Below are 16,224 nucleotides of genomic sequence, written 5' to 3'. Positions count from 1 at the left end.
CTACAGAGGCAAGATGTCCACCTCATCATCATCCTCCGATATATCACCGTGTACATCCCCCTCCTCACAGATTATCAATTCGTCCCCACTGGAATCCACCATCTCAGCTCCCTGTGTACTTTGTGGAGGCAATTGCTGCTGGTGAATGTCTCCACGGAGGAATTGATTATAATTCATTTTAATGAACATCATCTTCTCCACATTTTCTGGATGTAACCTCATACGCCGATTGCTGACAAGGTGAGCGGCGGCACTAAACACTCTTTCGGAGTACACACTTGTGGGAGGGCAACTTAGGTAGAATAAAGCCAGTTTGTGCAAGGGCCTCCAAATTGCCTCTTTTTCCTGCCAGTATAAGTACGGACTGTCTGACGTGCCTACTTGGATGCGGTCACTCATATAATCCTCCACCATTCTTTCAATGGGGAGAGAATCATATGCAGTGACAGTAGACGACATGTCCGTAATCGTTGTCAGGTCCTTCAGTCCGGACCAGATGTCAGCATCAGCAGTCGCTCCAGACTGCCCTGCATCACCGCCAGCGGGTGGGCTCGGAATTCTGAGCCTTTTCCTCGCACCCCCAGTTGCGGGAGAATGTGAAAGAGGAGATGTTGACAGGTCGCGTTCCGCTTGACTTGACAATTTTGTCACCAGCAATTCTTTGAACCCCAGCAGACTTGTGTCTGCCGGAAAGAGAGATCCAAGGTAGGTTTTAAATCTAGGATCGAGCACGGTGGCCAAAATGTAGTGCTCTGATTTCAACAGATTGACCACCCGTGAATCCTTGTTAAGCGAATTAAGGGCTCCATCCACAAGTCCCACATGCCTAGCGGAATCGCTCTGTGTTAGCTCCTCCTTCAATGTCTCCAGCTTCTTCTGCAAAAGCCTGATGAGGGGAATGACCTGACTCAGGCTGGCAGTGTCTGAACTGACTTCACATGTGGCAAGTTCAAAAGGTTGCAGAACCTTGCACAACGTTGAAATCATTCTCCACTGCGCTTGAGACAGGTGCATTCCACCTCCTATATCGTGCTCAGTTGTATAGGCTTGAATGGCCTTTTGCTGCTCCTCCAACCTCTGAAGCATATAGAGGGTTGAATTCCACCTCGTTACCACTTCTTGCTTCAGATGATGGCAGGGCAGGTTCAGGCGTTTTTGGTGGTGCTCCAGTCTTCTGTACGTGGTGCCTGTACGCCGAAAGTGTCCCGCAATTCTTCTGGCCACCGACAGCATCTCTTGCACGCCCCTCTCATTTTTTAAATAATTCTGCACCACCAAATTCAAGTTATGTGCAAAACATGGGACGTGCTGGAATTTGCCCAGATTTAATGCACACACAATATTGCTGGCGTTGTCCGATGCCACAAATCCACAGGAGAGTCCAATTGGGGTAAGCCATTCCGCGATGATCTTCCTCAGTTGCCGTAAGAGGTTTTCAGCTGTGTGCGTATTCTGGAAAGCGGTGATACAAAGCGTAGCCTGCCTAGGAAAGAGTTGGCGTTTGCGAGATGCTGCTACTGGTGCCGCCGCTGCTGTTCTTGCGGCGGGAGTCCATACATCTACCCAGTGGGCTGTCACAGTCATATAGTCCTGAGCCTGCCCTGCTCCACTTGTCCACATGTCCGTGGTTAAGTGGACATTGGGTACAACTGCATTTTTTTAGGACACTGGTGAGTCTTTTTCTGAGGTCTGTGTACATTTTCGGTATCGCCTGCCTAGAGAAATGGAACCTAGATGATATTTGGTACCGGGGACACAGTACCTCCAACAAGTCTCTAGTTGGCTCTGCAGTAATGATGGATACCGGAACCACGTTTCTCACCGCCCAGGATGCCAAGGCCTCAGTTATCCGCTTTGCAGCAGGATGACTGCTGTGATATTTCATCTTCCTCGCAAAGGACTGTTGGACAGTCAATTGCTTGGTGGAAGTAGTAAAAGTGGTCTTACGACTTCCCCTCTGGGATGACCATCGACTCCCAGCAGCAACAACAGCAGCGCCAGCAGCAGTAGGCGTTACACGCAAGTATGCATCGGAGGAATCCCAGGCAGGAGAGGACTCGTCAGAATTGCCAGTGACATGGCCTGCAGGACTATTGGCATTCCTGGGGAAGGAGGAAATTGACACTGAGGGAGTTGGTGGGGTGGTTTGCGTGAGCTTGGTTACAAGAGGAAGGGATTTACTGGTCAGTGGACTGCTTCCGCTGTCGCCCAAAGTTTTTGAACTTGTCACTGACTTATGATGAATGCGCTGCAGGTGACGTATAAGGGAGGATGTTCCGAGGTGGTTAACGTCCTTACCCCTACTTATTACAGCTTGACAAAGGCAACACACGGCTTGACAAATGTTGTCCGCATTTCTGTTGAAATACTTCCACACCGAAGAGCTGATTTTTTTGGTATTTTCACCAGGCATGTCAATGGCCCTATTCCTCCCACGGACAACAGGTGTCTCCCCGGGTGCCTGACTTAAACAAACCACCTCACCATCAGAATCCTCCTGGTCAATTTCCTCCCCAGCGCCAGCAACACCCATATCCTCCTCATCCTGGTGTACTTCAACACTGACATCTTCAATCTGACTATCAGGAACTGGACTGCGGGTGCTCCTTCCAGCACTTGCAGGGGGCGTGCAAATGGTGGAAGGCGCATGCTCTTCACGTCCAGTGTTGGGAAGGTCAGGCATCGCAAACGACACCATTGGACTCTCCTTGTGGATTTGTGATTTCGAAGAATGCACAGTTCTTTGCTGTGCTTTTGCCAGCTTGAGTCTTTTCATTTTTCTAGTGAGAGGCTGAGTGCTTCCATCCTCATGTGAAGCTGAACCACTAGCCATGAACATAGGCCAGGGCCTCAGCCGTTCCTTGCCACTCCGTGTGGTAAATGGCATATTGGCAAGTTTACGCTTCTCCTCCGACAATTTTATTTTAGATTTTTGAGTCCTTTTTTTACTGATATTTGGTGTTTTGGATTTTACATGCTCTGTACTATGACATTGGGCATCGGCCTTGGAAGACGACGTTGATGGCATTTCATCATCTCGGCCATGACTAGTGGCAGCAGCTTCAGCACGAGGTGGAAGTCGATCTTGATCTTTCCCTATTTTTGGAACCTCAACATTTTTGTTCTCCATATTTTAATAGGCACAACTAAAAGGCACCTCAGGTAAACAATGGAGATGGATGGATACTAGTATACTTATGGATGGATGAGCGACTGCCGACACAGAGGTAGCTACAGCCGTGGACTACCGTACTGCGTCTGCTGCTAATATAGACTGGATGATAATGATATAAAAAAATATATATATATCACTACTGCAGCCGGACAGGTATATATTATATAATGACGGACCTGCTGGACACTGTCAGCACTGCAGACTCCTAAAGTAAGCTACTAGTATCAAGAAGATAGAAAAAAAAAACCACAACAGGTAGGTGGTATACAATTATGGATGGACGAGCGACTGCCGAGACAGAGGTAGCTACAGCCGTGGACTACCGTACTGCGTCTGCTGCTAATATAGACTGGATGATAATGATATAAAAAATATATATATATCACTACTGCAGCCGGACAGGTATATATTATATAATGACGGACCTGCTGGATACTGTCAGCACTGCAGACTCCTAAAGTAAGCTACTAGTATCAAGAAGATAGAAAAAAAAAACACAACAGGTAGGTGGTATACAATTATGGATGGACGAGCGACTGCCGACACAGAGGTAGCTACAGCCGTGGACTACCGTACTGCGTCTGCTGCTAATATAGACTGGATGATAATGATATAAAAAATATATATATATATCACTACTGCAGGACAGGTATATATTATATAATGACGGACCTGCTGGACACTGTCAGCACTGCAGACTCCTAAAGTAAGCTACTAGTATCAAGAAGATAGAAAAAAAAAAAACACAACAGGTAGGTGGTATACAATTATGGATGGACGAGCGACTGCCGACACAGAGGTAGCTACAGCCGTGGATTACCGTACTGTGTCTGCTGCTAATATAGACTGGATGATAATGATATAAAAAATATATATATATCACTACTGCAGCCGGACAGGTATATATTATATAATGACGGACCTGCTGGACACTGTCAGCACTGCAGACTCCTAAAGTAAGCTACTAGTATCAAGAAGATAGAAAAAAAAAACACAACAGGTAGGTGGTATACAATTATGGATGGACGAGCGACTGCCGACACAGAGGTAGCTACAGCCGTGGACTACTGTACTGCGTCTGCTGCTAATATAGACTGGATGATAATGATATAAAAAATATATATATATCACTACTGCAGCCGGACAGGTATATATTATATAATGACGGACCTGCTGGACACTGTCAGCACTGCAGACTCCTAAAGTAAGCTACTAGTATCAAGAAGATAGAAAAAAAAACCACAACAGGTAGGTGGTATACAATTATGGATGGACCAGCGACTGCCGACACAGAGGTAGCTACAGCCGTGGACTACCGTACTGCGTCTGCTGCTAATATAGACTGGATGATAATGATATAAAAAATATATATATATCACTACTGCAGCCGGACAGGTATATATTATATAATGACGGACCTGCTGGACACTGTCAGCACTGCAGACTCCTAAAGTAAGCTACTAGTATCAAGAAGATAGAAAAAAAAAAAAAAAACACCACAGGTAGGTGGTATACAATTATGGATGGACGAGCGACTGCCGACACAGAGGTAGCTACAGCCGTGGACTACCGTACTGCGTCTGCTGCTAATATAGACTGGATGATAATGATATAAAAAATATATATATATCACTACTGCAGGACAGGTATATATTATATAATGACGGACCTGCTGGACACTGTCAGCAGAATGCGTTTATAGAATAAAAACACCACACGACGAGTGTTTAACTTTTTCAGGCAGACAATCACAATATACTGGTGGTCAGTGGTCACTGGTCAGTCACACTGGCAGTGGCACTCTGGCAGCAAAAGTGTGCACTGTTAATGTACTCCTGCTATAACTGCTCCCCAGTCTCCCCCACAATTAAGCTGTGTGAGCAGTGAGCACTCAGCACAGTCAGATATACATAGATGATGCAGCACACTGAGGCTGAGCACAGATATGGTATACTGTGTCACTGTGTATCGTTTTTTTTCAGGCAGAGAACGGATTATATTAAATAATAATAAAACTGCACTGGTGGTCACTGGTCAGTCACTAGTAAACTCTGCACTCTCTGAGTACTCCTAAGCTCCAGTAAATCAAGTGTCTCACTCTCACTCTCTATTTCTATTCTAAACGGAGAGGACGCCAGCCACGTCCTCTCCCTATCAATCTCAATGCACGTGTGAAAATGGCGGCGACGCGCGGCTCCTTATATAGAATCAGAGTCTCGCGATATAATCCGAGCCTCGCGAGAATCCGACAGCGGGATGATGACGTTCGGGCGCGCTCGGGTTAACCGAGCAAGGCGGGAAGATCCGAGTCTGCCTCGGACCCGTGTAAAAAGGCTGAAGTTCGGGGGGGTTCGGATTCCGAGGAACCGAACCCGCTCATCACTATTATTATGGGGGTATTACTTTATATTTATATTGTAATGTGGACACTACTATATGTTTCTATTATACCAGTGTCACTACTACAGTATATATTCCTGTTATAATGGTGTCATTTCTATGTATTTTTATTAAATTGGGGCATTACAATATATTTCTATTATAGTGGGGGCATTACAATATATTTCTATTATACTGGGGTTATTAATATATTTTTGTATTATACTGGAGGCAGTACTATATATGGGATGTAGGTATGTGACCGGCAGTCAGGAGACAGCTTGTCACAATACCGATGGCTACATCCTGATCCCCTCTAAATCCTGACAGTCGGCATGCTGAATAGCAGGGACTATTCCCACTCGCAAGGGGCTTTGTTGCGCTCGCCACCCCACCGGCATTGAGCTGCTGGGATCCCGCGGTCGGTATGCTGACCGCCGGGATCCCCAGCACCGGTAAGCCATATCCAAGCCCTATATATTTCTAGCCTTGCCTCCACAGTGCAAAGAAAAGGGACTATGCTGTATGGCCACACCCCTAGTGTAATGTAGCCACTCCCCCTAGTGTCATGTGGTCATGCCCCCTCATGACACGTGACCACGCCTAGTTTCCAGCACACTCAGTACCACTAGGAAAATATTTCTACTTGCACCACTGTATAAATCAGAATAAAACATACATTTATCAGTTTCACCTGTTTCACACTAATATATAGTTGTAAAATAAGGACATGTGGGCCAAATTGCCTACATATGTGAAGGCCAAATCACATAGCTCTTATGGTATTCAGCCTCTCTTATGGTATTTAGCCTCTCTTATGGAATTCAGCCTTTGAATAATCTTAATGCAGTGGAAAGTGGGCCATCCGCAGTCATTTATCCCTTCTGAGTCTGGCGATTACCTCATACATGCACTGATGGCGACTACTGGGAGACTTGATTTCGTTTTCAGTTACTTTATTCAAAGTCAAAATATTTTTGATATATTATATTTTTCATATATTATGATAGTGTTCTTTTAGTAACAGGCAAACAAAAATGTATGGTTATATAAAAGCCTGGTAACATATACAGTAGTTATATACTGCTTAACAATTTAGGTGACACATATACACATACAGTACAATCTACGTCACATTTTCACATTGTTGTTTCATCTGCTTGCACTGATCTTTTTTGCTCTCTCTTCATGTAGTTTCCTTCATCTCGAAAAACAGCTTGAAAAATAGCCAGAAGTGTGATTTTCCCACTGCGGCTACCTTGGCGACCAACAAGGAAATAGATAAATGGATTTATGCTACTGTTAAAGGAGCAAAATAGAGAAAATATATCCATGAGGGGAAAGGGTGGCATAATGTGGCGTTTGTACCATACCAACAATAAAAATCTCATGGGCATTCCAAACACTAGAAAGAAAAGGACTGTCACTGTGATTACTATATAAAGCTTCTTAGGCTGTCGTTGGTGAGAACTTGTTTGCAGCTTGATGAGCAGAACCAGACTTGACATAATCATACACGGAATGAAAATCAGGAAACTAAAACAACATATTAAGATAAAAACGACTTTACATTCATTACCGGATTCCTCAATTAGGCCTTTGCTATTATAGATTACACTGTAACAGAAAGACATCTCAAGAGCACTAAGTGTGCAAGAAATGATCCATATTAGAGTGCATACAATAGAAGACAGGTGTCTGGGTCTGTTGCAGTGATACCATATAGGAAAAAGGACGGACAGACATCTTTCTATACTGATAGCTGTAAGTAGACATAGGCTAGTATTGTAGCCAAACAGGCAGGCTAGGGTAAGAGCACCTATGACATTAATAACATGCTCATCTTCATACTGGGATTCCAAGTGTGGTATCATTACAAAAACCATAGAAAGAATATGCAAAACAAACACAAAGAGCAGAAACCCATTATCAGCTACAGCAAGATTAAAAATATAGATGGTGGAAGTAGTCCTCTTAATTTTAAATGATAGATACCATACAACAAGACTATTTCCAGTCATACCGAAGATTGACAATATCATAGTTATCGGTGAGATTACAATATTGTACACTGGTTTAAACAGCATGGTATGGTTATTCCAATAGAGTGTCTCTGTTACAGAGGGTGGCATTGTCATGTTATTTTCTTCCATGCTTTACTCAAGAAGTAAAAATCATATCAATAATTTAAACATTTCACACAATGAGACACAGAGTAGAAACAAGGGGACACAGGAGAGTGGAAGACACAATGCTACAAGATGCGTACTCTTACTATTGATTGCACATACAAAGAACAGTCATTGTGAGCACTATCACGTGTGCTACCAATATGTTTTCCTCTTTCTTGAACTGTTTATCTTGATTTGCCAATGGGAACCAAATAATATTGTTTAGATGATAAGGTAGCTGATCTTCTAGTGCATTCTTTCTCACCATCATTGTTCAGTTTCTATAAATGAAAATTGATATAATAATGTTAGTCTGTAATTGAATTAAGTAAACATCAACAGCACTGGCAAAGAGTCAGATTGGATGCTGGTCCAATATCTATACATTTGTATACAGGTATTTAGTACAGTCAACCAAAGTATCTTATTGAAAAGATTCCTTGCAAAACCTTGATGGCCTTAATAAAATAAATACACTAACAGGTGAAGGTGGCAGATGATGGTGTCAGATGGACCGGCAGCAGGTAAGTGTTATCAGCTACAGTATCTCACAAGGGGTCTATTCATCATTGAACTCAATGGCTTAGTGCAAATGAATTATCTACCTCTACCTAAATCTAACAGATCAATTCATCTTTGCCCCAGTGTCACACAGTTTCTCTAAAAAGCAGCTGTTCCACAAACCCAACCACTACCACATTGCTGGTAATAGTAGCAGCAAAAGTTTATATTGACAGAGTCCATCTCAGCAGTGTTACTGCGCATGCCTGCCCTTGTGTCATGCAAGGATCGGAGGAGGCGATGGGTCCTTAATGGATACCTTCCTGCAAACTGGACCCTCCTTCCATAGTAAAGAGCGGTGTTTGGTGAGTAGTATAATTGCTATGTGCCCATGCTAGTGTATGAGGAATACATTGCACATTGGATCTTCACTGTACACAGGACATAGCTCTGATACCAATGTGTCCACAAACAACTATCCTCACATTGGGCCAAACAGTCCCATTTGGTGACCTACAAACATTACAAGTTAGCCACACCAAGCATCCCACCAGAGACTTTTTAACAAAATATCTTATTTGATACACTAATGTGACAAAAGTGCAATGCAAGGGTAACGTGAATACTGACAATGGCATTTCATGCAGCTTCTTTATGTGACTTATATCCCGTTCAGACAGCATTCCCCGCTCCAGGCCGAGTCACTGAACATGAGTTGTAAGCCGCGTTGCAGCAGATTGAAACTCATACAATACAAACCACAGGTTGGACCCAGGATTTTGCCAGGGCTTACCTCTTCCGGTGCTTGGAGATTACATTGTTTCCAAGCACCAGGAATGCGTCTCTCAAAATGCAGTGAACAGCCCTGAGGTTTGATACAAGTGGTCCATGCCATGCCTTACACCAAGGGTGGGGAACCTCAGGCCCGTGGGCCGTATAAGGCCCGCAGAGCCACTTAATCCAGCCCGGCCAGGCTCACCTAACGAGGGAGATGCTGAGCGCCCACTGAGATTTTGTTACTAGTGGGCGCCCAGCTTCTTCCCCTCAGCAGCAGACGGAGGCAGGAGCTCACTCCTGAGCTCCGGCTTCCGGCTCTGGCAGTGTGCATGTGCGGCTGTGCAGTGCTGTGGGCGAGATTTCATGACATCTCTCCCATAGTTCTGAGGAGCAGGTGGCCAGGTGGAGGGAAACAGTCCAGAAGCAGGAGCAGGGCTGTTGAGTATTGTAGGTTTTTTTTCTTTTAATGTGTGTGTGTGTGTGTGTAAGCGGCGCTACTAGGGGGCATATCTAATAGGGCATAACAACTGACTGGGGCCATATCTAATGGGGCATAACAAGTGACTGGGGGCATTCAGTATGTACTGGGGGCATATCTACTGGGACATAACAACTGACTGTAGGTATATCTACTGGGGGCATAACTACTGACTGGAGGCATAACTACTGACTTGGGGCATAACTACTGGGGGCCTATCTACTGAGGGCAGGATCATTTTTAAGTTGATCATTTTTGTATGGTCCTCAAAGGATTTTTATAAATATCCAAATGGCCCTTGGTAGAAAAAAAGGTTCCCCACCCCTGCCTTACACAATGCATCATTATGCTTTATATGCAACTTCATACAATTCCTTTGTGAGAAAAGTACTAATCTAGTGTGCCTGGTGCCATGTAAGTGACTTTGTTTGTAGATATAATGTTAATAAGATCTAAAATTCAGGGAAAAGTATTTAAAATACAGGAATCTCTACCCCAGTTGAAGCATCTAAGTCATGCCAGGTGTCTCGTTATGGCGCAAAAAGGATTACTGTATGAGGACACATCTATATCTCCCATGTTGCTACATTATTTAATAAAAAACAAACAATGGATGCACAATAAATCCAACAAATCAGCCAGCAGAGAAAAATATGGAAGCTACAGCCTACACCTTACTTCCCTAAAAATATATCTATAACAAATGGTGTGTATTTTCTCCACTGAGGCGCTCTCCTGAATTGCATGAGCTATTTATTAGGAAATAGTTATTCACAAATCCTCTCACTGGTCAAATCTGTACACCAGAATACTTGTCTCCACCTCCTTCTCATTTACTAGAGGATGTCCTTCCCTAAATCCTTCCCTCATTAATAATGGGATCAGGAAAAATACAGAGAAGACAAAACAAACATGACCAATGATTCAGGGATCCTTTAAAAACAAAAGTTATTAACTAATACACTGCACTCACATGTTAAAAACATATACACAGCATATCGAGCAACCCATTAGCTTCACTGTGATGTTGATACTCCTACCAGAAGTTTAAGGTTAAGAGACAAGCAGAGTCCCAGACACAGAGCCAGTTCTTAGGTAAGATCAGCAGATGTCAGGATTTACAGGAGTCCCAGGGTGTCCATAAAATAGCCCCCGCTTGATGCATTTCAGAGTCACCTTTTTCAAAAGCGAATTTGGCTTTGAGTCCAGGAAGTTACTTACTTCCAGATTCCATTTCATTTGTGTTCCACTGAGCCAAGAACAGGAAGTGGCGGTATTTAATGCTTTAATTGTGAAAACAGAATCCAGTATAGCTTCCTAACTTCCAGTTTGCATTCCATTTGCGTTCCACTGACCCGAAAACCAGAAGTACTGTAGTAGTATATAGTGCTGTTTACATCAGAATTAGGTTTTCATAGAAGCAACTTGTTTTCTGCTTGCATTCCATTGGTGTTCCACAAGTCCAATATGCCAGTACTCAATCTCAAATATCCATAAATAATGTTTATATACCAGACATTATATAATGTAACTCTCCAAGACTGCTCTTTCAATACTTGAATACAGGGATATATAAATAAATAAATATATATATATATATATATATACACATACAAAGTTCCTTAATGCGCTATTAAATATATAATTGATATGACCACAATATTTTTAATCTAAAATGGACTGTGAAAAGTTTAGATCACAGCCACTCGCTAAATATCCATTTACTTAATTAAAACTCTTATGCTGCTTCCTCAAAGGTAAGCCCCTTGCCAATATTGGCCCACAAGAATATTATCAATAAGGATTTTTTTGAGGAGCGCTCTATTAGAATTTCCTCAGGCGTATTCTTTTGACCTTAAGAATTAAATCTGAACATATATGAACCGAGGATGACATGATACTACCTTATATATAAATACATCCAATATTTTACCAAATAACATTTTTCTTTATTAAAATTTTATTGAAATAACATACTATTAAAAATTCATTTTTACAGACAACTTCTCACCAGAAGTACATTAATATACCAATTTACAGACTTTCATATGCCCATTCATTTCATACAGCAAAAAAATGATAGACAATGCTTTTTTTAACCAACGCGTTTCATCTATGGCGACTTCTTCAGGGGTGTTATTTTCAAAACCAACTGATGTTCAAATTTAGGTGTTAGAAATGGTATTCATTCATTGATGGCTGGTAATAATATTGCACCGAAAGCATATAGCAAATGAGTGTGCTCTAAAAATTTCTTCAGAATGATGAATTTATATCTGAATTCATACTTATTTGGGACTAACTTTATTTTCATATAATTAAATGTGAATATCTATTGGTACTTTGTCCCAATATTCTATATACAACAGTAGTGTTCTGTCAGCTCTGGATTCCACACCTGAATTACAGACTGAACAGAGCTGACAGAACACTACTGTTGTATATAGAATACTGGGACAAAGTACCAATAGATCTTCACATTTAATTATATGAAAATAAAGTTAGTCCCAAATGAGTATGAATTCAGATATAAATTCATCATTCTGAAGAAACCAAATAAGATCCCTCTATATATTTTTAGAGCACACTCATTTGCTATATGCTTTCGGTGCAATATTATTACCAACCATCAATGAATGAATACCATTTCTAACACCTAAATTTGAATCAGTTGGTTTTTAAAATAACACCCCTGAAGAAGTCACCATAGATGAAACGCATTGGGTGAAAAAAGCATTGTCTATAATTTTTTGTTGTTGTACGGAATGAATGGGCATATGAAAGTCTATAAATTGGTATATTAATGTACTTTTGGTGAGAAAAATCATGCACCTGGATCTCAAAAATCAAAAGGCTTAATATAGTATCAATGGTACTACGTATACTGGAAACTACTGAGGAGGAAAGGGATCTAGGAGTCCCTATTTCAGGTGACCTAAAGGTGGGTAAGCAATGTAACAAAGCAATGAGGAAGGCTAGTCAGATGCTTGGCTGCATTGGGAAAGAAATCAGCAGCAGAAAGAAAGAAGTAATAATGCCACTGTATAGGTCAGGCATTCCCAACCACGGTCCTCAAGGCACACCAACAGTGCATGTTTTAGTGATATCCAGGCTGCAGCACAGGTGCCTTAATTAGCAGCTCAGTTATTTTGATTTAACCATCTGTGCTGCAGCCTGGATATCACTAAAACCTGCACTGTTGGTGTGCCTTGAGGACCGTGGTTGGGAATACCTGGTATAGGTAATTGTTTCAGACTCATCTAGAATACTGTGTTCAATTCTGGAGGCCATATCTTCAAAAAGGATATTAATACATTAGCGGCTGTGCAAAGAAGGGCAACTAAAATGGTGCATGGCCTACATCACAAAACATACCAAGAAAGACAAAAAAATCTCAATATGTATAGTTTGGAGCAGAGAAGGGAAAGGGGGACATGACAGAAACTTTTAAATATATCAAGAGTTTTAACAAAGTCCAGGAGGGAAACATTCTTCAAATCAAGAGAATCATTAGGACACAAGGACATGCACTGAGACTGGAGGGAGGTTGGTTCAGTGGAAATTTCAAGAAAGATTACTTCACAGAAAGGGTAGTGGACAAGTGGAATAGCCTCCCATCAGAGGTGGTAGAGGCTAAGATAGTAGAGCAATATAAACATGCATGGGATAGACATAAGGATACCCTTACAAAGAAATAAGGATCAAATAAGGTTGAGATAAAAATATGCTAAAAAAAAAAGGGCAGACTAGATGGGCCAAGTGGTTCTTATCTGTCGTCAACTTCTATGTTACTAATACAACAAACATTTACACTCCATCAAGTATATTACATTTTTAGAGTTACGGGTTATAAACAGATTGATATTATATTTTGTACCATTTACTGTAATTTCTTTATACTTATTAGTCACAGATTTGACAGTTTTACACATGAGACAGGTACTGCATCTATAAAAGCCTTTATTCCTAATACTAGTTCTCTTCATCCTGTGAGCTTTTAATGAACTTATCTTTCAATGTTTTAGATCTTCTGTATATAAAAGCTGTTTTTGGGGTAGGTTTACTCTTAAGACTGTATCTTGTTCTAGAATTTAAAAAAAAAATTAAATAAGGGCCTCTATCTCTTTATATAATGGGTCATACTCTGAGATAAAGGCTCACACCAATTTTTGAATGAGTTCCTTTTGACCTTTCTCTTTCAACAGTTTACTCCTATCCAACTTAGTGGTTTTCTCTCTTGCCTTATTTAATTTTTTTTTGCGTAAAGCCTTTCACTTCAAATTGTTTGGACATTTCTAAGATCTACTCATCACACACATGTTTTTCCGAGCAGTTGTGCCTATCTGACTATATGGAACCCCATCCAGCCAATTGGCATGATGTTGACTCTATATACTCTCTATATACGAATTTGAGTCTGTAGGTTTTCTATGGATTTTAGTTTCTAGCCAATCATTCTTAACATATTGTTATGAGCCACGGCTGTGGCTCATTCCTGTTTTGCATGTCGGTTAGGTATTTTATGCTTATAAGTTGTCTTGCAGGCCAGGATTTCCCGTTGCTCTGTTTAAGAATACTCTTGGTTGCTGCCGCTGGTGAGTCTGTGTAATTGCAGCTTGTTCCCATGTGTTCAGCCTCACCTGGCTGCTAATTGCATCTTGTCAGTTTGGAGTCATGCAACAGGGCAGCTGCATTATGTTATTAATTAGGCCTCTCTGTTATAGGCTGGCTCAGTGCAATTCACAGACGCTGGTGATATTTCTAGGTTTCCAGTCTGCTTGAGTTCTGAGCTTGGTTCCTGCTAGTTCCTGTGTAGCAGTGTCAGTCGAGCTGCTTCCTGTGTCGATTCCTCTGTCAGTCCCTGTGTCGATTCCTGTGTCTGATCCCGTGTCCTGCCGTGAGGCGTTCCTGTCCACCGGTCTGTCGTTTGGGATTCTGCCTGTCATCCAGTTCTGAGAGTCTGTGTCCGCAGCATTGGGAGTTTCTGTCCGTTTGCCAGTATTCGTACCGGTTCCGTGAGTAGCGGCTCTGCCGCGTCCGTCGGCCTAGGCCGCTGTATTCCATTATTATTTCTGTCACTGGTGTTTTGCAGAGGGTTCTGCTTATGCTGTCACCGCCGGTACACAAAAGTATTGTGTCGGCGTGTGGTCAGCATTTCCTTTGTTGTTCTTTTCCTTTGGCGGCAAGCCGCACATACATTTAGTTTTAGGCTAGTTAGTAGCCCCTGGCTTTGGTTGTTTCAGTAAGAGGGACCCTTGTTATCACCCTGTCTCGGTACACTCTTTGTCTCTCATTAAGACCTGAGGGGGCATCGAAGTTGGGCAGACGTAATCCGCCCTTCAAACGCGGCTGCCATGGGCTCAAGCAACCATAGTCTCGCAAGAGTGTACTGAAAGCACGGGCGAGACAACGGAGATAGGGCACCAGAGGCTATTCCCTTTCCATTCCCCTTTCCCAGCGTTACGTCCTGGTGCTCTGGACTCATTTCATAACATCTCCCTTGTTCTGAGCACCAGGAACCTAACATTATCACCAGCCATACCACAAAAAAGAAATAAAACTTTTTTTCTTTTTTGGCCCAGTCCAGTGTCTAGTCTAGAATCCAGTCCTGTCTAGAACTCAGTGTGCAGAATCCAATCCGGTGTTTAGAATCCAGTCTTGTCTAGAATTCAGTGTGCAGAATCCAATCCGGTGTTTAGAATCCAGTCCTGTCTAGAATTCAGTGTGCAGAATCCAGTCCGGTGTTTAGAATCCAGTCCGGTGTTTAAAAAAAAACAGTTTTGTTTTGTTTAGCAAAAATTTTGTCCTGCCTTGTCTAGTCCTGCCTTGTCTAATCTTGCCTTGTCTAGTCTTGCCTTGTCTAGTCTTGTCTTGTCTAGTTTTAAATCCTCCTATGTCTACTATGCAAGCCCTGCAGGCATCTCTCTCAGCCCTGAACTCTGCTTTCAGTGCTTTGAGACCAGAGCGACTAGAAGTTTTGCAGCAATCCTTAAAGCAACTGCAAAACCTTCTGACTAAAATCTTGCTCATCTTGCCAGAAGTCGTTGAGAGTACATCTATCTCTAAAGAGACTCTTGTTCACAGTATGGTGACAAGAGAATCCTCTGGTTTAATTGAAGAGAAAAGGTTTAAAAGTTTTCTGCGGCCCAGGCTCTCAGAAGAGGAGCGTCTGCGTTGCAGAAACTTAAACTTATGCCTATATTGTGGGGGTTTAGGCCACTATCTGCAGACCTGTGAGTTGCGCAAGCCAAAGTGTGGTGACGAGTCTTGCCCTCTGGCCAAGTTGAGTCAGGATACAAGACCTACTCCTGTCTCTACTGTGGCAGAGGTACTTGTCACACAACCCACACTAAAAAGCTCTCTGTCCTATAATTGGGGTCCTTGGGCAAGGGAGCCCCATTATAGATTCAGGAATCAAAAGAGAATGTTTCTCTCCTCTCTTGAGGTTCCTGTTGAAGCAGCGTTGCAAGCCCCTGGAGTGGTGCCCGATGCCCAGGTTCCTGGAGTGGTGCCCGATGCCCATGGTCCTGGAGTGGTGCCCGTTGCCCAGGGTCCTGGAGTGGTGCCCATTGCCCAGGGTCCTGGAGTGGTGCCCGTTGCCCAGGGTCCTGGAGTGGTGCCCGTTGCCCAGGGTCCTGGAGTGGTGCCCGTTGCCCAGGGTCCTGGAGAGGTGCCCGATGCTCAGGATCTTGGTGCGGTACCCGATGCCCAGAGTGCTGGAGCGGTGCCCGATGCCCAGAGTG

The 16,224-nt window shown here is 42.7% G+C and overlaps 1 protein-coding gene across 5 annotated transcripts in view; it reads right to left on the bottom strand.

The window, feature by feature from the left end:
• Positions 1-6,523: 6,523 nt before the first annotated feature.
• LOC134932152 (proto-oncogene Mas-like) overlaps positions 6,524-16,224 on the bottom strand; it is a 240,962-nt gene continuing 231,261 nt past the window's right edge. For all 5 annotated transcript variants that reach the window (XM_063926292.1, XM_063926291.1, XM_063926290.1 and 2 more), the window contains one exon: positions 6,524-8,006. In XM_063926292.1, coding sequence (XP_063782362.1) covers positions 6,694-7,707 — 1,014 coding nt within the window. In that variant the 5' untranslated portion in view covers positions 7,708-8,006 and the 3' untranslated portion in view covers positions 6,524-6,693. The remainder of the gene's footprint in view (positions 8,007-16,224) is intronic.

Source organism: Pseudophryne corroboree, chromosome 6 (assembly GCF_028390025.1).
Source record: "Pseudophryne corroboree isolate aPseCor3 chromosome 6, aPseCor3.hap2, whole genome shotgun sequence".
In the NCBI taxonomy this organism is placed as follows: domain Eukaryota; kingdom Metazoa; phylum Chordata; class Amphibia; order Anura; family Myobatrachidae; genus Pseudophryne; species Pseudophryne corroboree.
The sequence above is the reverse complement of the archived record's forward strand: the minus strand, read 5'-3'. Positions and strand labels throughout refer to the sequence as shown.